This window comes from Diabrotica virgifera, chromosome 4 (assembly GCF_917563875.1).
Source record: "Diabrotica virgifera virgifera chromosome 4, PGI_DIABVI_V3a".
Classification (NCBI taxonomy): Eukaryota; Metazoa; Arthropoda; class Insecta; order Coleoptera; family Chrysomelidae; genus Diabrotica; species Diabrotica virgifera.
Genome location: NC_065446.1, coordinates 105,776,083 through 105,797,254, shown reverse-complemented (window position 1 = coordinate 105,797,254; position 21,172 = coordinate 105,776,083). Strand labels below are relative to the sequence as shown.

The 21,172-nt window shown below is 34.5% G+C and overlaps 1 protein-coding gene and 1 long non-coding RNA gene across 2 annotated transcripts; one reads left to right on the top strand and one right to left on the bottom strand.

Moving 5' to 3' along the window:
- Positions 1 to 2,861: 2,861 nt before the first annotated feature.
- Positions 2,862 to 4,609, bottom strand: LOC126883086 (uncharacterized). The gene is made up of 3 exons (XR_007697493.1): positions 4,337 to 4,609; positions 4,103 to 4,251; positions 2,862 to 3,132 (listed from the first exon to the last, which is right to left on the bottom strand). It is a non-coding gene; the product is annotated as an uncharacterized LOC126883086 (long non-coding RNA).
- Positions 4,610 to 10,409: 5,800 nt separating this feature from the next.
- LOC126883631 (uncharacterized) lies at positions 10,410 to 20,584 on the top strand. Its single transcript, XM_050649284.1, has 2 exons — positions 10,410 to 13,224; positions 20,427 to 20,584. Exons 1-2 carry the CDS (start codon positions 10,410 to 10,412, stop codon positions 20,582 to 20,584), a joined length of 2,973 nt encoding a protein of 990 aa, XP_050505241.1.
- Positions 20,585 to 21,172: the final 588 nt, after the last annotated feature.

Below are 21,172 nucleotides of genomic sequence, written 5' to 3'. Positions count from 1 at the left end.
AAGCTGAAAATATGTTAATAGGTTAAGGGTGTCTAGTCGGACAAACTTTGATATATGGGAACACTGGAAATTTTAATTGTGGAACAGGTTAAAAATTTGGAACGGTCAGACCACGAAAACGTCACATGTATTTTGTCCAAAAGAACTTCCAATTGATTTGTTACCCTTTCATTAAACTCTCATGCAAAAATCAGACTGCTATTTATCACCTGTCATAATTCCTGTCATTTGACATATTCTACGTGTTCCACTCATTTATAATTCTCATTTGGTGATAAATAGCAACCTGATTTTTTCATGAGAGTTTAATGAAAGGGTAACAATTCAATTGGAAGTTCTGTCGGAAAAAATACATGTGACGTTTTCGTGGTCTGACAGTTCCAAATTTTTAACCTGTTCCACAATTAAAACCCCTTTTCCTATATATCAAAGTTTGTCCGACTAGACACCCTTAAGCTATTAACAAATTTTCAGCTTGCTTAATCAACTTTTTTTTCATACGCTGGAGCCAGACCTATATACATAAACTGCGCGTCATAGAAAACGGGCACCCTAAAAAATGGGTCATTTTTGATGTCGCGTATCTCCTTAACCTGTTGTCCGATGTAAGTGATTTTTTGAATATGTTATAGCCTTATTCTTTGTCAATATCTTTGTAATAATATTTTTGCTAAACAGGTAAATTTTCATTGTATACCGGGTGTACGAATGAAACTGTGTGTTTTTCTCAAAGTTTGCAACACCCTGTGGAATAGTCTAGCCTTTAAAAAATACAGAAATGAAATCCCTACTATAGCCTCAGGTTTTCTGAATATTCTGTTTTTTGATTCATTCTCTTATGTTGGATAATACAAAAGTTATGTACTTTAACAACTAGTCATGTTCTTCATCAGTATAGGTTGTTTGTAAATAAGTGCGACAAACTTTAAGGAACAATTCTGCATGAAAAAATAATGACCGTTTGCTTTATAAACTTATGTCCGCAAATTCTTCGTTTACGAGATACGGGATGTTAAATTTTTTTTACAAACTGACGATTTATTTTATTGCCCTAAAACCGGTTGAGGTATGCAAATGAAATTTGGTAGATTTTAAGATATAGTTATTGCAAATTTTTTGACTTGCAATCAAGAATTTTATATTCACTATTGGCGTGCATATGGGTAATATGACCGATCATATTACCCGTATGCACGCCAATGGTGAATATCAAATTCTTAATTGTATGTCAAAAAATGTGCAATAACTACGTCTTAAAACCCACCAAATTTCATTTACATATCTCAACCGGTTTTAAAGCAATAAATAAATCGTCTGTTTGTAAGAAAAAATTCAACATCCCGTATCTCGCAAACGAAGCATTTGCGGACATACGATTATAAAGCAAACTGTCATTATTTTTTAATGCAGAGTTACCCATTAAAGTTTGTCGCACTTGTTTAGAAACACCCTGTACTGAAAAAGAACATGGCTAATTGTTAAAGTACCTAACTTTTGTATTATCCAACCTAAGCGAATGAATCAAAAAACAAAATGTTGAGAAAACCTGAGGCTATAGTCGAGTTTTAATTTCAGTATTTTATAAATGCTAGGATATTCCACAGGGTGTTGCGAACTTTAAGAAAAAAACACAGTCTGATTTGTACACCCGGTATACAATGAAAATTACCTGTTTAGCAAAAATATTATTACAGGGATATTGACAAAGAACAAGGCCATAACATATTCAAAAAATCACTTAAATCGGACAACAGGTTTAGGAGATACGCAACCTCAAAATTTACCCATTTTTTAGGGTGCCCGTTTTCTATGACGCGCAGTTTATATGTACAAGAACTGTAAGAAATTTTGTGAAAGTGGCTTACGAAAAAAAAAAACAAACAGATCACTTCGTAGCGGCAATTAAGATTGCTTCATAGGGGTAACTTCAGACATCAGGTAACAGAGTTACTTTAAATTGTCGCTCGAGTGGGGAAAGAATTTGGTAAGATACTGGGTGCTATGTAAATACCAGGTAAATTCAGAACCAAGTACTAACTTTTATTACAGGAGTGAAATGGAAAGAATAAGCTAAAGATAGCCTAACTCAGCGACCTTTAATATATTACTCAGACACATATTTGCTGTTTATTTAGCGTTTGCCTCTAAATCACCGCCTTTGAAATCAATAGGCAGTGATGTGTTGCTGCCATATCAATTTCTAAAAGTAAGAGTTGATATAAAAATAGTGTTTTTCAAACTAAGCAATATCTTAAGGCTTAAGGATTACAATAAAACGAACGTATATAGTCGTATCGAATTTATTTTGCAAACATGAAGTTGGTCAAGTGCAATCAATTACACAGTTTAAAAAAATACCTCTAATACAAAGTATAATAATACTTGAATATATGCTATACAGGGTGTTATAACAGAAAAAAATAATAAGCAGTAGAATATGATCGCCGTTTACAATTAAAAGAAAATATGATTTAAAAATTGTGGCCTTCTATGGAAAGTCTTTGTTATCAATGGGTTAAAGTGTTTTTCACTCAATAATATGTAGTATGTGTAATAATATGTGTAGAGCACCAATTCAAGTTAAACTTGTTATTGATTTTTGTGTTTGTTATTGTTTTGTATTTTTTATGACTCTGTAAGCATTGTCTATAAAATTGTACAATTTTCCATGACAATAAAGCATATTTCTATTCTAAGTTGTCTATTTCTTAAACCAAAGCATTGATTATTACTACGAAATATTATTTTGTAGAAGTTGTCAAACAAATAAAATATTTGGGAATCATTATTGATAATTTATTTATCAACATTAAAAACGATTTATTGATTACAGTTAATTTATTTAATGGAAATTAAGGTAATAATAATAATAATAATGTTTATTCAACACAAATATAACAATATACATAAAATAATAAACTATAAAATCTTCATGCGACTAAAAACATATCAAAGTGTAGATATAGTTAATAAGAATAAACATAGGAAGCCACAAGAAAATAAATTTGCACGTAGCTATAGCCCAAAGTAACTCCTGTTGTTTATCCAAATCTTCACTAGTCAAAAGCCTTTAAATTAAAGTTCCAGCAGTTTTTCCTTTTTCTACATATATAAAATAGCTGGTGTTTGTTCCTAAAAACAAATACATAAATAAAAATTTTACGTTGTGTACCATAAAAATCATACAAATGTGGAAAGTACCACAAAAGTACAGTACACACTTGATACTCCGACATGCTCGGTAGTCTGACCTTTTGGTCCCATACCTGTCGGACTATCAAGGGACAACTGCATTTTAATATTAGGACAGTTATACCTATAAGGTTTAGGTTAGTTTAGTTAGTTTTATATAAGGGCAGTTGCCATAATAAGCCACAACAAAAAGGTATTAAAAGAAAAAGCTATAGATCTGAAATGGGAAGCTACTACGTTTAGTCTATATATAAATGAAAGTAAAACAAAATATATAGAGTGCACAAAGTAAAATCAACATGAACATCTGAAGGTAGAAAACCATACCTACGAATATGCCTCCCATTTTCACTACCTAGACTCAATAATAAATGACAACGTCAGTCAAGAAAAGCATGGATTCTTAGCAGCAATAAGTGATTTTATGCATACAAAGACTTGACGAAAAGTAAGTTACTAAGTCTAACCTTAGAATCTACAAAACAAATCTACACATTGCAGTGATGGTTTGTGGAGAATTAAAATGAACCACGAGCTGAATAATACTAATGCAGAGCGCAGATATTGTTAGAATTGTAAAATCTCAAAGACTAAATTGGCTTGATCACTCAGAAAGAATGCCAGATAATTGAGCTGTACAAGTAATCCAGAGATGGAAGCCCCAAGGAAATAGAACAAGAGGAAGGGCTCATAAAAGATGGATAGACAATATAGAGGGGGATCTTAAAACCATGAACATCAGAAAAGTATCTGGCAGGGCAGAATGTTGTTAAGCACACCAAGACTCACAAAGGGTTGTAGCACCATTAGAAAAAGATTGAAGGACAGTTTAGGCTATATGCATTAAAACATGGTGAGCTTTGCATCTAACCATATTGTAATAAACTATATCTTAATATCTTATACTTACATGGTCCAGAGAAGTCTCTTCATTATTTTCTTTACATTTACTTCTTTCATCAGCTCTTCTCTTGCATTCTAGATCACCTTTTCTTTTTATTGCCTGCTTTGGTAACCCATGTTTTAGTTTGGAATATCTTTTTAAAGTGGCTGGCTTTCCTAATAATTAAGTTTGAATTATTACTTAGGTACATCTTTATTATTGTAGACATTTTTTAAAAACCTTATTAACTGAATTACTTACCACTTTTATACAATGTTTATTGCATATTCTTTCATATTTTAATATTAGTTCTGTTCTTCTTATGGCTTTTACATAATATCCATTAATCCATTGTTCCCGACTTTGTTTTGTTCAGTTAGGATAGGACAAGGTTGCCAGGTCAAAAAACTAAAAATCACCAGACAATAGAGAGTTATCAAGTAACCCTAGGAGAATACGGTAACGCTATTTTACTGTATACTTTACATGTTATTTATAACGTTACCGTATTCTCATAGAGTTACTTGATAACTCTCGAATCGCTTCAAAAGTTGCCAGAAAAATCACCAGATTGTTATGAGTCTGCGTAGTAACGAAAAATGTGTTACTGCGCATAATTATACGTTATTGCACATGCGCATACGCCTAGCCTAACCATTCCAGAACGGTAATGTGAAGGGTTGGAACAAACCTAATGAAACAACTAGGGCCGGTTGTTCGAACGCTAATCAACAATGATCACTATCAAATATTTAATTACTGTCACCAAAACTGTCAATGTCAACTTTTATTGGGTTGCTGAAAACATAATTGATTATAATTATGAGATTAGTTAATCAATTAACATAACAATTATTAACATAATTGATTAAGTAATTTCATAATTGTAATCAATTATGTTTTCAGCAACCCAAACAAAGTTGACATTGACAGTTGGTGACAGTAATTAAATATTTGAGAATGATCATTGCTGATTAGCGTTTGAACAACCGGCCCTTAGAATAAAAATTATTATTACAATGGTTTGTTACTTATAAATCGCAATAAGTTGTTTGCTTAAGAAAAATTAAGAAGTTCTTTGAAACGAAAATTTTTTTGAAAAAAATAAAACGATTTTTTTTGTAAAATATAATGTAAAATGTAGGTGTTCATTTTTATGAAAGGTGCTGAAAATCTCTACAATGTAGATTATTTAAAACTTAACTTTTATGTCGTAAACTTGGCCTGACAGACCACCTTTGTTTCAAAAAATCTTTTTGTTGAAACACCTAGTAATTTTTGCTAATGCTACTGAAAAAATAGTTAGTAAATATACCTATACCTTCCTTTAAGATTTTAGATGATCATCAAACCAACACAAAACGTGACAAAACTACAGATATCAAAAACAGTAATCACTTAAAACTCTACAGCCGACACAAGAAAGATAAAACTGATAAATTGAAAATTGATATTAACTGAACTGGTTTGTTTATAAAACCAAGACATAAATTATTAGAAGTTCAGTGCAAGAATAGCGTAAACTTCGGGAAATCCCCGGTTGAACACCACCACAGAGGCGGATCATTTTATATTACAAATTAGACTTTTGTATGATAAGAATATTAGGCAATTCTTAACGAATAACAAACTATTAACAAAAATATTAAATAATATAATCGTACTTTTTAAATTTTAAAATAAATTTATAATATGTAGATAAGTTCAAAAAATCACCAGATATTAAGCTTTTTAAAAAAGTTTTCACCATATCACCAAATGGGTTACAAAATCACCAAATCTGGTGAATTTTCACCAGACCTGGCAACCTTGGGATAGGATAACTTACATTTATTTATTTATTTAAAAGATAACCTGTCAATTGTCAAATTGGTGTCAAATATTGAGATTTTAGTGACTTGGCAACGTTGGATCAAGTGTGCGAATTAAGGTTTCGTGAAACAAATGACTGTGAATGAAAACGAACGTCTCGGCGTAACATGAGCGTCATAAAGTTAGCGAAACGGTTTTTTCAAAGTCGTTATTTTGACTTCTACCATAGCTCAAAAAATTGCACCTCGTTTGCGGATAATTGCACCATTCAAAATTTCATTTGCGGAGTTTCCGTTTTCGAGATATAAGCAAATCAAAAGTGGAGATTTCGGCGCAGCGCTAAAAATAAATGTCGATTTTCAGCGTATAAAATGCCGTAAAGTCACTAAATAACCATATCAAAAAATTGCACCTCGTTTGCGGAATATGAATAAACTGGTTTTAATTGAAAATTGTGAAAATTGAAAATGTTATAAAGGAAAAACGATTTTAATGTTGGTTGCCTATACTGTAGGGGCAAAGGAATGCCAGAATAATTTTCACTTTTGGTAAACCTAAACTGTAAGGCTAAAAGTAGTATGTACCATAGTCAAAATAACTCCTCCTGACTTAAAGGTAATCCCTCCTTTGAAATTTCATTTGGGGATTTTCCGTTTTCGAGATATAACCAAATAAAAAGTTGAGATTTCGAATAAATTTTCATTTTCTGGGTATAAAAAGCCGTAAAATTGATAAATAACCATATCACCTAATTGCTCCTCGTTTGCGGATTATAAATAAACTGGCTTTAATTGAAAATAATGAAAATTGAAAATTTTATAAAGAAAAACGATATTAACGTCGGTTGTGGTTGCCTACACTGTAGGGGCAATGCAAAGGAATTATTTTTCATAGTAGTGATGTTGATTATAGTTACTTTCGAGGATTCCTTACAAATCGTTACTTTTGTATAAAGTAATCATTTACAGTTACAGTATTCGTTACTTTGGATTACTATGATTACTTTTGTATTTGAGTACCGGTAATCATATCGAGAATCGTATTTCTCAGTAGGTAGATATTTTGTATAGGTATTTCGATATAACAACGACCTTCACCGATCTGTTTAAGGGATAAATCGTTACTTTTGTATAAAGTAATCATTTACAGTATTCGTTACTTTGATTACTATATGATTACTTTTGTTACTTTTGTATTCGAGTAGCGATAATCATATCGAGAATCGTATTTCTCAGTAGGAAGGTATTTTGTATAGGTATTCTGTCACACCCTTAAAACACTTCATACCGATAACGATATTCCATAACACTCGTAAAATACCGGTCCCGTCCGTTACTCGCTAGGATACGATTGGTATTTTTTTTATAGAAAGTAATCAAGTGTACTGGTTGTAGATACAATAGTCGTTACCCGCTCTGATACGATTGGTACAAAGTAACAAAGTAATCAGAGTAATCAAAGTAACGATTTGCCTCTCTGTATAGTAATCGGTACTTTCGGTATTCGTAAGTAACGAGTACTTTGTAACGAATAGTTACTTTTTCAACATCACTATATACACCATGGCCAGAATCATTTTCACTTTCAACTTAACACATTTAATTTCTCCTGGTTTGAGGATTATGAATAAACCTGGTTTTAACTTAACTAAAAATCCGCTGTGTCTAGGTACACGCTAACGTGTACGCAAATAAAAAGTTGTCTATTCGGTTGACTTACAACGGTTAGGGATTAATAAAGAAACAAACGAATCGGCATGCGGGCTGCGGCAGGTCGATTGTAATATTTTAGGTATACCAGTTAAACGTAGATCTCGGGTGCGTAGAGGGTCAATATCTATTTAATTATTAAATTTTTAGTAATTTTTTGATTAAAATATAATAAACAAGATAACTTAAGGAAAAATAATAAGATGGATAATAAAATACAATGCACCCTTGTTAGAAATACCTTTCTTAGCAAAAACTTAATATGTACTAAATTAGAAGAGACTTCCTTGAATAAAAGAACAATTAGGATTCACCCGCAAGTAATATTTTAAATACGAAAAAATATGTAGATTAGTGCCGATTCGATATGCGGTCTAGAGCAGAGTAGCTAATTCGTTATGTGGTCTATCATCATCATCAGTAGCTCGACAACCCTTTTTGGGTCCTGGCTTATTCTAAGAATTTCCTCCATTCTGTTCTGTTCCTTGCTTTGTTCTTCCAGTGGGTAATCTCAAGTGTTTTCAGATCTTGTTCCACTTGTTCCATGTATCTAAGTTTGGGTCTTCCCTTTGACCTTCTCCCTACTGGTGTTTGCCTCATTATATGTTTTGGTGTTTCGGTCTCCAACATCCGTTCAACATGGCCTATCCAGCGCAGGCGTCCGATCTTTATGGATGTTATGACGTCAGATTCGTTGTATTCTGCGTATAGTTAAAAATTATATCTTCTGCACCATACGTCATTTTCTTTCACTTCCTTATACAGGGTGTCTGCGTAACTTGGAACCATATGGGAAACTTTTTTAATATCAATTTTACGAAAAAAGTCATTATTTATAAAATGCTCTGCATAGTCTAAAACCTAAGATGCAATCATCAGATATCAAATTTTGTCAACAGTATACGAGGTGTGTCAAAAACTATGAATTTCGCTCAAGAGCAAACTACCTTTATATTTCAAAATATCACAAAATTTTATTATGAAAAGTTATTTGTAATTAAAAACCATATTCAAATATGCAATAACAGCCTTCTACTTGAAAAAAAAATTATGAAATTTTCCTAAATTACCGATTCCGAACATCATTTTTATTTATTAGATATGTAATAACTCTTTTATTAATAATTTTAGGAAAAAAAGTATTCTTCATAAAAATCTGTGCATGGTCTAAACTTCAAGATGCAACCATCAGTTATCCAAGTTTGTTAATTTTATACGAGGTGTGTCAAATAATATGAATTTAGAAATAATTTAGAAATTCTTTCTTTCTTTGACACACCTCGTATAAAATTAACAAACTTGTTACTGATTGTTGCATCTTGAGGTTTAGACCATGCACAGATTTTTATGAAGAATAACTTTTTTCCTAAAATTATTAATAAAAGTGTTATTACATGTCTAATAAATAAAAATGATGTTCGGATTCGGTAATTTAGGAAAATTTCAGAATTTTTTTTTTCAAGTAGAAGGCTGTTATTGCATATTTGAATATAGTTTTTAATTACAAATAACTTTTCATAATAAATTTTTTTGATATTTTGAAATATAAAGGTACTTTGCTCTTGACCGAAATTCATATTTTTTGACATACCTCGTATACTGTTGACAAAATTTGATATCTGATGATTGCATCTTAGGTTTTAGACTGGGCAGAGCACTTTATAAAGAATGACTTTTTTTCGTAAAATTGATATTAAAAAAGTTTCCCATATGGTTTCAAGTTACGCAGACACCCTGTATATGTGTCTGAGGATTTTTCGTTCAAACGTACCTAATAAGTTCTCATCGCTTTTCGACAGTGTCCATGTCTCTGATCCATATATAAGGACCGGTTTTATCAGGGTTTTGTATATTTTGCATTTGGTTTTTCTCGTGATGTTGTTAGATCCTAGATGTTTAATTAGTCCATTATGTGATCTATCACAGAGTAGTTATTTCGATATGCGGCCACCACTAAATAATGTTAATGCATTTAGTAAATTTTGCATCTACTCGTATATACAGTAGGGTGCAAATGAAAGGAATAAATTTGTTATTTCGTAAACCGATGACATTAGGGAAAATCCCGAAAGAGGCCGATTTTTGTTTTTAAATTATATTTTGGCATACATATCATACTAGTGTCGTCATCCATCTGGGTGTGATGACGTAATCGATAATTTTTTTAAATGAGAATAGGGGGAATTTGGTGACATCGGCAGAACAAGTTTATGGCAAGTCCTACATGACATAGGATTCAAATTTAAAAAAGAGGATAACAGAAAAGCGCTTTGTGAAAGATGTTCTTGTCGAGTCATTATAAAATATGGCAGTGTCCGTGTTTAAAAGATATTTCTGCTTTATACATACGGCGAGCCATATGGTTTGTTTTTCGTTGTTTTAAGGTGAAGGGATGATGGGCGTGCTAGCCAGCCCACTTGAGATTGAAACCTATGATAAGAATGTATTGCTGTTTTAAGGAATGTGTAGATATTGGATATTATGTTTTTAAGTCAGTCGAGTTTGTAACATTCTTCGGATAACATCCAAATAAAAACTTTATTTTAAGCTACACTTGCGTATTTTTAATAGGGGTAATTTTCTGTAAACGAAAGTTATTTTCTTTAATTTGATTTCGAACCAGGGATCTTTGCGTGAAGTAACTCGTGGACATCCCTACGTAACATTTTGGCGACCGCGATAAGGACTTGGATATATACGGGTGTGCTTAAAAGTTAGTTTTTTCCGCTTATTTGAGTGTAAACTTTTTTCCGGCGAATAAATTCGTTTGTCGTGAGGCTCGGCCGAAGTTGTTACCCTTGTAAGCGAGAAATATGGCATTGGAATTAGAAACAAAACGCCGAACAGTGCTTCGTACTGCTTTTACGACAGCTGCTAATGTTTTGGACAATTTGTTATCTGAAACGGTGGACACTCGACCCTGGCAACGAATTAGTGTACAGTGGGAACTGTTACAAGTTAAGTACAATGAGCTGTGTGTCGTGGAAAGTGCGGTGTTTGAAGCTATGGTCGAAAAGGCTTCCGAGGCAGAATTAATCAGTGAGATGGAGGCAAAGGATAGATACAGCACACGCTACTATGAACTGAAGTACAAATGCGAAGACAGACCCAGTTTAGTAAGTTCAGAGTCATCAATAAAAGGTAAGCGCAGTTTTAAGTTACCTCCAATCGAATTCAAGAAATATTCTGGGGACTTGATAGATTGGCTTCCATTTTGGTCGCAGTTCAAAGTAGTGCATGATGATCCATCGATTGATTTAAACGACAAAATAGCTTATTTGAGACAAGCCACTGTAGACGGTAGTAAGGCCAGACGTTTAGTGGAGAGTTTTCCTGCAGTAGCCGATAATTACTCAAAAATTATAAAGAGTTTGAAGTCTAGGTTTGGCAGAGAGGATCTCCAGATTGAAGTATATATTAGGGAGCTCTTAAAGTTAATTTTGAGTCGAGTTTCTAGTAGTTCTTGTAATGTTTCTGCACTATATGATATGATAGAGAGTCAACTTCGTTCACTTGAGACCTTAGGCATAACTGCTGACAAATATGCGGCAATATTGTATCCCCTTATTGAGTCATGTTTACCGGAGGATATGATCAGACTATGGCATAGATCTTCACAGTTTTTAAGGCCTTCTGGTTCCGTATCCATGCACAATGTCGAAGAATATGCAGAAGTTTCAACTTTGGAGACAAGATTAAGTGGGCTAATGAGTTTTCTACAAAATGAAGTTCAAAATGAACAAAAAATTAATTTAGCAACGGAAGGTTTTGGTTTATCGACTGAAAATAAATGTAAATCTAATAACCTGGTTGAAAAGAAGAATATAAAATTACCAAAGCAAGGAACTGATCAGCCATCAGCGACCGCGGCTGGGTTGGTAAATTATGAGGTTGACAGGTGTATTTTTTGCGAAGGACAGCATGACAGTATCAATTGTTTTAAAGCACAAAAATTGTCTATGGAACAGAAACGACGAACATTGTCAGAGAAGAAAGCCTGTTTTCGATGTTTGAAGGTGCGACATTCTTCGAAGAACTGTAGAGCACGTTTGAATTGTATTTTGTGTTGTAAATCCCATGTTGTTTTGATGTGTCCTGATTTACCTGTTAACAAAATTGATACATCGACCTCAAGTATCAGCCGCTCGGAAGAAAATAGGACTGAGGATCAGACGCTTGCGAATTTGAATAATACACAGGTTTTTTTACAAACTCTGCGAGTAAACATAAGAAGTGCACATGGTACTAAACAAGTAAGGGCACTTATTGACACTGGATCGCAGAGAACATATATTTTACAGCGTACCGCACAAGAAATGGGTTTTTCTGCTAAAGGAACGGAAAATATCGTACATACGTTATTTGGCGGTAAAAGTACTTCTGAACAACGACATAAATTATACAAGGTAACTGCGAGTGAAGGAGCTTACTCTTGTTCATTTGATGCCTTAGATCAACCAAAAATTTGTGCAGATGTCTCTCCTGTTTATCACGGCCCTTGGGTTGAGGAACTTAGTGACATGAATATTTCGCTCAGCGATGTCGGACATATAGCACCAATTGAGGTTTTGTTAGGAGCTGATGTTGTAGGCAAATTGTATACAGGAAGGAAATATCAGTTACAGTGTGGTCTTGTAGCAGTTGAAACTTTGTTAGGTTGGACTCTTATGGGCAAGGTGCCGGCAGTTGCTTCTAATTTCAGCACATCTATGATGTCGATTGCGTTGTTTGTTGATAGTTCTTCTGTGGCGAAACTCTGGGAGCTTGATATTATTGGGATAACCGATCCTGTAGAAAAATTGACACGAGAGGTGGCGGCCAAGGAGGCTAAGAATTTTTTCTATGAGACTATCCGATGTGACAACGAAGGTAGGTATGAGGTTATGTTACCTTGGTTGAACAAGCATCCTTTAATTTCAGATAATTTAGTTGTCGCTAGAAGAAGGTTAGATACTACTTTAAATAAGTTGAAAAAGTCAAATTTGTTTGAATCGTATAATTTAATATTCAATGAGTGGTTGAACGAGGGTGTGATCGAAATAGTAAATAATCCCGAAGAGAATAATTGTGTGCACTATTTGCCTCACAGGCCCGTTATTAAAAATACTAGCGAAACCACGAAAATTAGGCCAGTCTTTGATGCATCATCTCATGAACAGGGTCGCCCTTCTTTGAACCAGTGTTTAGAGGTAGGGCCTAATCTTATTGAACTTATTCCTTCTGTGTTATTACGGTTCAGACAACAAAAAATAGGTGTTGTGTCGGATATTCGAAAGGCTTTTCTTCAAATTTCTGTACATTCGAAGGACAGAGATTTTTTGAGGTTCCTATGGGTAAACAATGAAGGAAAGGAATTTGTATTTCGACATAGGAGAGTTGTTTTTGGAGTCAACTGTAGTCCATTTCTTCTGGGTGCTACTATAGAATTTCATTTGATAAAGGCGCTGGAGAAGTGTTGTAATGATATGCCGTACTCTAAAAATACAATTGAAAGGCTTATGATTGGGTTCTATGTAGATAATTGTGTGACTAGTGTTACTGATGAGAATGAGTTGAGAAAGTTCGTATCAGAAGCAACTGCCATCATGGAGGAAGCTAAGATGGATTTGAGAGGGTGGGAGTCTTCTGGTAGTACAAAAACAGTTGTCCCTGTTCTTGGTCTTCTCTGGGACTCCTCAAGAGACACACTAAAAATCAATGGTGAAATTTTTCAGGGAGTGGTCGGAAAAGAACCCATAACTAAGAGACTGATGCTTTCTGTAGCTCAGAGTATATTTGACCCTATTGGTTTTACCTGTCCAGTATCTCTGTTCCCTAAACTGTTGCTGCAGAAACTTTGGGAAAAGCGCCTGGGATGGGATGCACCAGTCGAGAATGACATGGCTGAGGAATTTTGTCAATGGGTTACTCATCTTCCTGAACTGTCGAGTATTGAGATTCCACGTTGGATCCAGGCTGGGCCCATTGAAGCTGACCATTGGAGTTTGCACACCTTTTCAGATGCAAGTAAGAAAGCTTATGCAGCCGTAGTGTTTTTGAGAGTTCTTCGGAATGATGGTGTTTCGATTTTTCTTATAGCAGCTAAGAGTCGTGTGGCTCCTTTGAAGAAGATTTCTATACCTAGATTGGAACTGTTGGCAGCCACTATTGGTGCTAGACTTTATCAGTCAGTCAAAAGACAATTTTCTCAGCATGTTGAGTCTTATTTTTGGAGTGATTCCACTACGGTTCTTTCTTGGATTCAACGTAAGGATGACTGGTCTGTTTTTGTTTTTAATAGAGTTCAGGAGATTAGAAATTTAGCCAATGCTGAGTGTTGGAAATATGTGCCTGGTTCTCTCAACCCTGCCGATCTTCCATCAAGAGGCTGTGGTGTTCGGCAATTGTTCGAATCTCGATGGTGGGAGGGCCCGGAATGGTTGTACAGAAACGAAAATTATTGGCCCCAACAAAAAGTAGAGGTTGATGAAGAAGAAGTCGGCACTGAGAAAAAGAAAAAAGCCATTTCGTCACTATTGAATATGACGTCCGACGATTGGCACCTGCGTTACTTTTCTCAGTACACAAAACTGTTAAGAATGATGGCTTGGACGCTACGATTTTGTTACAATACGAGAAATTCAAATGGAAAACTTACAGGCGAATTGGTCGCGGAGGAAATCGACAAAGCCGAAATGTTTGTGTTGAAGTTAGTGCAGAAAGAAGCGTTCGGTTCAGATACGAAACGAATTTCCTCGCTAAACACGTTTGTCGATGAATTTGGACTTATACGTTTAAAAACTCGCGTTACCGAGAGAATTGACACGGAAGATTTTCGTCTGCCTATCTTACTTCCGGGTGAACATTTTATAGTGCGCAAGTTGATTTTGAGCTTACACAAAAACTCTTGTCACGTTGGTACACAGGGACTGCTTAGTTTGCTCCGCGAAAAATATTGGACTTTAGGGGGTAGACGGATTGTGCGGTCCATTTTAAAAGAATGTGGTGTGTGCAAGAGACAAGATGGGAAATCGTTCGAAGTACAAACGCCTTCATTGCCGGCCGATAGAGTTCGAGATGCTGCAGTGTTTGAGATTTCCGGGGTGGACTTAGCTGGGCCTCTTTACTTGAAATCGGGCGAGAAGGCATGGATTTGTTTGTTCACTTGTGCCGTTTATCGCGCAGTTCATCTGGAACTCGTTACCTCCTTGTCAACAAATGCATTTATTCAAGCTTTCCGTCGCTTTGTTGCCAGGCGTGGACGCCCGAGAACGGTTTATAGTGACAATGGAACGAATTTTACGGGACTTGAGAACGCGCTTAAGCAATTGGACTGGAACATGATCGCGGAATATAGTTCTACACAACGTATTAAGTGGCGTTTCAACCCCCCTACAGCTGCATGGTGGGGTGGATTTTGGGAGCGATTAATAGGTATTGTGAAAGGACTTTTGCGAAAAGTTTTGGGTCGAGCGTCTCTCAATTATGAAGACTTATTGACATTGTTGTGTGATTGTGAGAGTATAGTCAACTCGCGGCCATTGACGTATATTTCGGATGATCCTACTGAGTTAGCCGCGTTGACGCCAGGTATGTTTTTACGTGAGCAAGTCAGTTACGAGTTGCCGGATTGTGATTTGCTAGAGCAGAATTCTCTCGCACGCAAAATACGCCGTTTGCAAGAGTTGAGAAGTCATTTGCGAAAAAGATTTCGTGCTGAATATCTGGCTCAACTCAAAGCGGGAACGAAGAAGACGAAAGTGTCTAAAGTGTCTATCGGGGATGTCGTTTTAGTAGGCAACGAAAACATCAAGCGCCTTCAGTGGCCTTTAGGAAAAGTTATTGAACTTTTACCCGGTAGAGATAATCAGGTGCGATTAGTTCGTCTTGCGACGGCACAAGGCCAACTTCTGAGACCGTTGCAAAGGCTTTACCCAGTGGAAGTCGTGGAGGCAGTTACTGCTGGCGAGAATATCCAGGGTATTACCCTACGGGATGCGGCTCCAGAGACAGTGCCTCACGAGAACGGTTGTCAGCTCCAGGCTGAGGAAGAATCAAGTGAAATAAGTGCGGGAGTGACAAAAAGCAGAGCACCCGATTTAAATGAAAGATGTACGCGAAGTGGCCGGGTAGTTAAAACTCCTGTAAGATTCAAGTGACATTTTCTTGACTTGATTTTTTCATGACTCTGTTTGTTTTTGATATATTTTACTTTTCACTTTATTTGATATTTTATTGTAATTTTTCGTGACTCTCTGTATTTTTTGAGAAATTTTGTCAAATTCCCCAAGGTGGGAGAATGTCGAGTCATTATAAAATATGGCAGTGTCCGTGTTTAAAAGATATTTCTGCTTTATACATACGGCGAGCCATATGGTTTGTTTTTCGTTGTTTTAAGGTGAAGGGATGATGGGCGTACTAGCCAGCCCACTTGAGATTGAAACCTATGATAAGAATGTATTGCTGTTTTAAGGAATGTGTAGATATTGGATATTATGTTTTTAAGTCAGTCGAGTTTGTAACATTCTTCGGATAACATCCAAATAAAAACTTTATTTTAAGCTACACTTGCGTATTTTTAATAGGGGTAATTTTCTGTAAACGAAAGTTATTTTCTTTAATTTGATTTCGAACCAGGGATCTTTGCGTGAAGTAACTCGTGGACATCCCTACGTAACAGTTCTGTTGTACACAAGAGAATTGAGTTTCTGAGAAAATATAACAAATTTAAAGAAAAAGAGTAAACTTTTGTATATTTAGACGAAACATGGATATTTTCTAAGGGTGCTACCAAGAGAATATGGTAAGATGACAACATAAAATCGATCAAGCATACTAGTGGAGAAGGGAAGCGACATATAATTCTGCACGCGGGAGGGAAGACAGGATATATAAAAGGTGCTAATTTAATATTTTCGTCTACATAAAAAACAGTGACTATCATGACAATATGAACACGGAAATGTTTGTGAAATAGTTGCGTGAAAAACTTCTTCCCGGATTAAGTAAGCCCAGCGTAATTATTTTATACAATGCGCCTTACCATCCAGAAATACTAAACAAAAGTCCAGCAAATTCGTGGAATGTAGATAAAATTAAAGAATGGCTAACAAATGAACGCATATCTATTCCACAGCTTATATTAAAGTCTGAGTTGTTACGTTTGGCAAAAGAACATGCGAAACCAAAAATCTTTCTGGTGGTTCAAGTTATTGAAAGTTACGGGCATCAAGTTTTACATCTTCCACCACACCACTGCCAGTTTAATCCCATCGAAAATATATGGGGAACAGCAAAACAATATTACGACAACCATATTATGGTCCTAGTGGTTATACTGACGAAGCGGTTTGGGAAACTTGGCGAGAAGCACTTTCAACTGCAACTCCAGAAGTATGGCGGAACTATATATCCAAGTGCGAAAAATTAATTAAGGATTGGTGGATTCGTGAAAATAAAATTAACGAAATAAACCCAATCATAATAACAATTAACGGTGACCCCAGCGATGAAGATGATAGTGTGAACAATAAAGACTAAATCATTTTAGTAAAAAAAAATTGGTACGTATATTGACTTAATAATATTTAGGAGTTTACTTGAATATTTGATGTTTATATGATGCCCTGCTGTAGGATTTCCCGATTCTTTTCAAGCCGTGATCATTTTAGTAAGTGTGATTTGTTTGAAATTGGAACTATTTGTAGATATTGTAGTTACATACATATTATAATATTGTTTTTAATAATTTTTATTTACGGGGAAAATACCCCATTATACATAAAAACTATTAAATATACATAACTAACAAAGAAAACTTATTGACTATAGGCTGCATTGCGGCCGCTTTAATATATCACTTAAATTGATTGTGACTTTATATAAAACCATTTTAGAGATTAAATTAAAACATCAACAATACTGCAACGTTTAGCCTTCTACCTTTTATAAGAAGTTAGAATTTGTTTTATTTTTATTATATGGATATTCATGCAACAATTAAAATTAGGTATACTGATTTTTTGCTACGGGTAATGAACTGTTGTAAAGAATCATGAAATTATATCGTTTAGGCTTGTGAGGCTAAAATTTTAAATTATTTGATTTATATAAGAACATCCCCTCAAATAAAAAATGACTGCGAAAATGTGTAAATAGTCAAACTACAGCTGGCCAGTCAATTCGTTCATTTCTTTCTTAATCCGTGACCGGTGTAAGCCTACCGAATAGACAGTAACTTTTTTATTTGTGTACACGTTAGCGTGTACCTAGACACAGCGGATTTTTAGTTAAGTTAAAACCAGGTTTATTCATAATCCTCAAACCAGGAGAAATTAAATGTGTTAAGTTGAAAGTGAAAATGATTCTGGCCATGGTGTATATAGTGATGTTGAAAAAGTAACTATTCGTTACAAAGTACTCGTTACTTACGAATACCGAAAGTACCGATTACTATACAGAGAGCAAATCGTTACTTTGATTACTCTGATTACTTCGTTACTTTGTACCAATCGTATCAGAGCGGGTAACGACTATTGTATCTACAACCAGTACACTTGATTACTTTCTATAAAAAAAATACCAATCGTATCCTAGCGAGTAACGGACGGGACCGGTATTTTACGAGTGTTATGGAATATCGTTATCGGTATGAAGCGTTTTAAGGGTGTGACAGAATACCTATACAAAATACCTTCCTACTGAGAAATACGATTCTCGATATGATTACCGGTACTCAAATACAAAAGTAATCATAGTAATCCAAAGTAACGAATACTGTAACTGTAAATGATTACTTTATACAAAAGTAACGATTTGTAACGAATCCTCGAAAGTAACTATAATCAACATCACTACTATGAAAAATAATTCCTTTGCATTGCCCCTACAGTGTAGGCAACCACAACCGACGTTAATATCGTTTTTCTTTATAAAATTTTCAATTTTCATTATTTTCAATTAAAGCCAGTTTATTTATAATCCGCAAACGAGGAGCGATTAGGTGATATGGTTATTTATCAATTTTACGGCTTTTTATACCCAGAAAATGAAAATTTATTCGAAATCTCAACTTTTTATTTGGTTATATCTCGAAAACGGAAAATCCCCAAATGAAATTTCAAAGGAGGGATTACCTTTAAGTCAGGAGGAGTTATTTTGACTATGGTACATACTACTTTTAGCCTTACAGTTTAGGTTTACCAAAAGTGAAAATTATTCTGCATTCCTTTGCCCCTACAGTATAGGCAACCAACATTAAAATCGTTTTTCCTTTATAACATTTTCAATTTTCACAATTTTCAATTAAAACCAGTTTATTCATATTCCGCAAACGAGGTGCAATTTTTTGATATGGTTATTTAGTGACTTTACGGCATTTTATACCCTGAAAATCGACATTTATTTTTAGCGCTGCGCCGAAATCTCCACTTTTGATTTGCTTATATCTCGAAAACGGAAACTCCGCAAATGAAATTTTGAATGGTGCAATTATCCGCAAACGAGGTGCAATTTTTTGAGCTATGGTAGAAGTCAAAATAACGACTTTGAAAAAACCGTTTCGCTAACTTTATGACGCTCGTAACATGGATTTTGGCTGCGGGCCGCCGACATCTGTCATTTTGTTCTTTGTTGTCAGTTGTCAGTCTTATGGTTTTGTTTGTTGACTTTATTGTCAATTTATTGAATAACATCTGAATTTGAATATTTTGTTCTTTGAATGTTATTGAAAAGTATTATTGTATAATAAATATAAAATAATTGTATTATTGTATTCTATTCACTTATTATTTATATTGTATATCCATGGCTTAGTGTGAAAACCTTTTATCTCATTTTTTTCGAAAATGACATTTTGGTGGTTTTAGTCTGGTAATACTATATATTATTTATTGGTTTTAGTTTGAAAACCTTGTATCTCACGATTTACAACTGTTAGAAAAAATCCAAATACACCAGACTATTTTCTACAGCCGAAAAAAGAAACCATGTATATCAATTGCTCTCTTGATTTAGTGTGAATACCACATATATTTATAACCAAGAATTTGGTACTTAATTTTGAGTGTTTGTTTAAGAAATTCGAGTTGGAGAAATGTTTTTTTGTGAACAACAAAAGGTAGTCCGGTATACAGAAACATTTTATAAACCTTAAATCAAAAGATTTGTACTCTATCAACCTAGTATTTGGAGGTCGATCGACCAATAACTTCATTGCTTTATTTTGTTGTTGGTGAAACCGGACCTAAGAATATTAAAATATTTATAGAATAATACATTTTTTTACTCTTTCCATCACTATTCAGCCATTTTACAGTACCTATCTATAGAGTATTGAATGGGTATAGACATGGTATACAGTGATGAGCGCACTAATAACGCAGAAGATGGAAAACATAATACATTGTGAAATAATAAGAGATGAAACTAGTAGAGGTGGAAAATATCAATATAAACGTATAAATTAACATTGCATTACATAATTTCCCACCTTTAGACGTCTGTGACAGAAGTATTTTATAAAATTCTCCTATCACAGTGACAGTTCTCATAGTCCTCCGATACGTATAAAGGCGAGGAACTGTGTAATGTAGTAATTTCCACCTTTACTAGTTTCATCTCTTTTTACCTCACAATGTATTATGTTTTTCACCTTTTGCTTTATTTTGCCATTATTAGTGTGCTCATCACTATATCATGATAGTAACATTCACCAATTGGCCAATAAATGACATACACAGGTTTGACACTTTTAATTAACTACAATGGCAGAATTCTAGGTATGTAGTTCAACTAACTTAAAATAAGCAGATTAAGAATTGAAGTAAAACTGTCTACATTATTTACAACAGGCCTCAAACAGGAAGATGCCTTATCTCCACTACTCTTCAACATTGCTTTGGAGAGTATTGTATTCCTCTTTAGAAAAAAAGGGCCTTACATTATACTGGCTGCCGCTGATGATATAGATATAGTAGGAAAGAGAACGATAAATATCAAGGAAGACTAAGAAAACAAATATGCCTCAGAATAAATGAGGATAAAACAAAATATATGGCTACAATATGAATGGAATATTTAGAAAGAATAGGGCAAAACATTACAATAGGCCAGTACAACTTTGAAAGGGCTCATCAGTTTAAATATTTGGGATCACCTCTGACAACATTACTAACATAATAGAAAGTACCAAATTGTTGGTTTGCATTAGAAAAAATAATTGTATACAAAAATGTATCCTGCAGTATGAAAATAGGAATCTACCATTCAGTAATAAGACATATACCTGTGAAACAATGACAAAAAAAGGGGGACCGCTCAAAAATTGCAGAAGGAAGAATCGTTAGAGCAACATATGGACCAGTTAAGTACGCCAACAGAGAACTTTACAGAGTGAGAAACAACGAAGAATTATATAACCAACCAGATATAGCTAAGTCAGAAATATTAAGATGTGCCGGACATGAGCAGCATGTCGTAAAGCTAGTCTGGGAAGAAAATCCGACAGGAAAGCAACCACTGGGGGATCAAGAATGTGGTGGAGAAGTAATATTTCATCAGATTTATCCATTCTAAATATTGAACAACCAGAGGAATT

Bases quoted from the DNA above. Each gene is read 5' to 3' on its own strand.
- LOC126883631 (XM_050649284.1), top strand. From the start codon at position 10,410: ATGGCATTGGAATTAGAAACAAAACGCCGAACAGTGCTTCGTACTGCT. The intron at 13,225-20,426 runs GTAGTACAAAAA...TATTTACAACAG, and splicing joins GAGAGGGTGGGAGTCTTCTG to GCCTCAAACAGGAAGATGCC.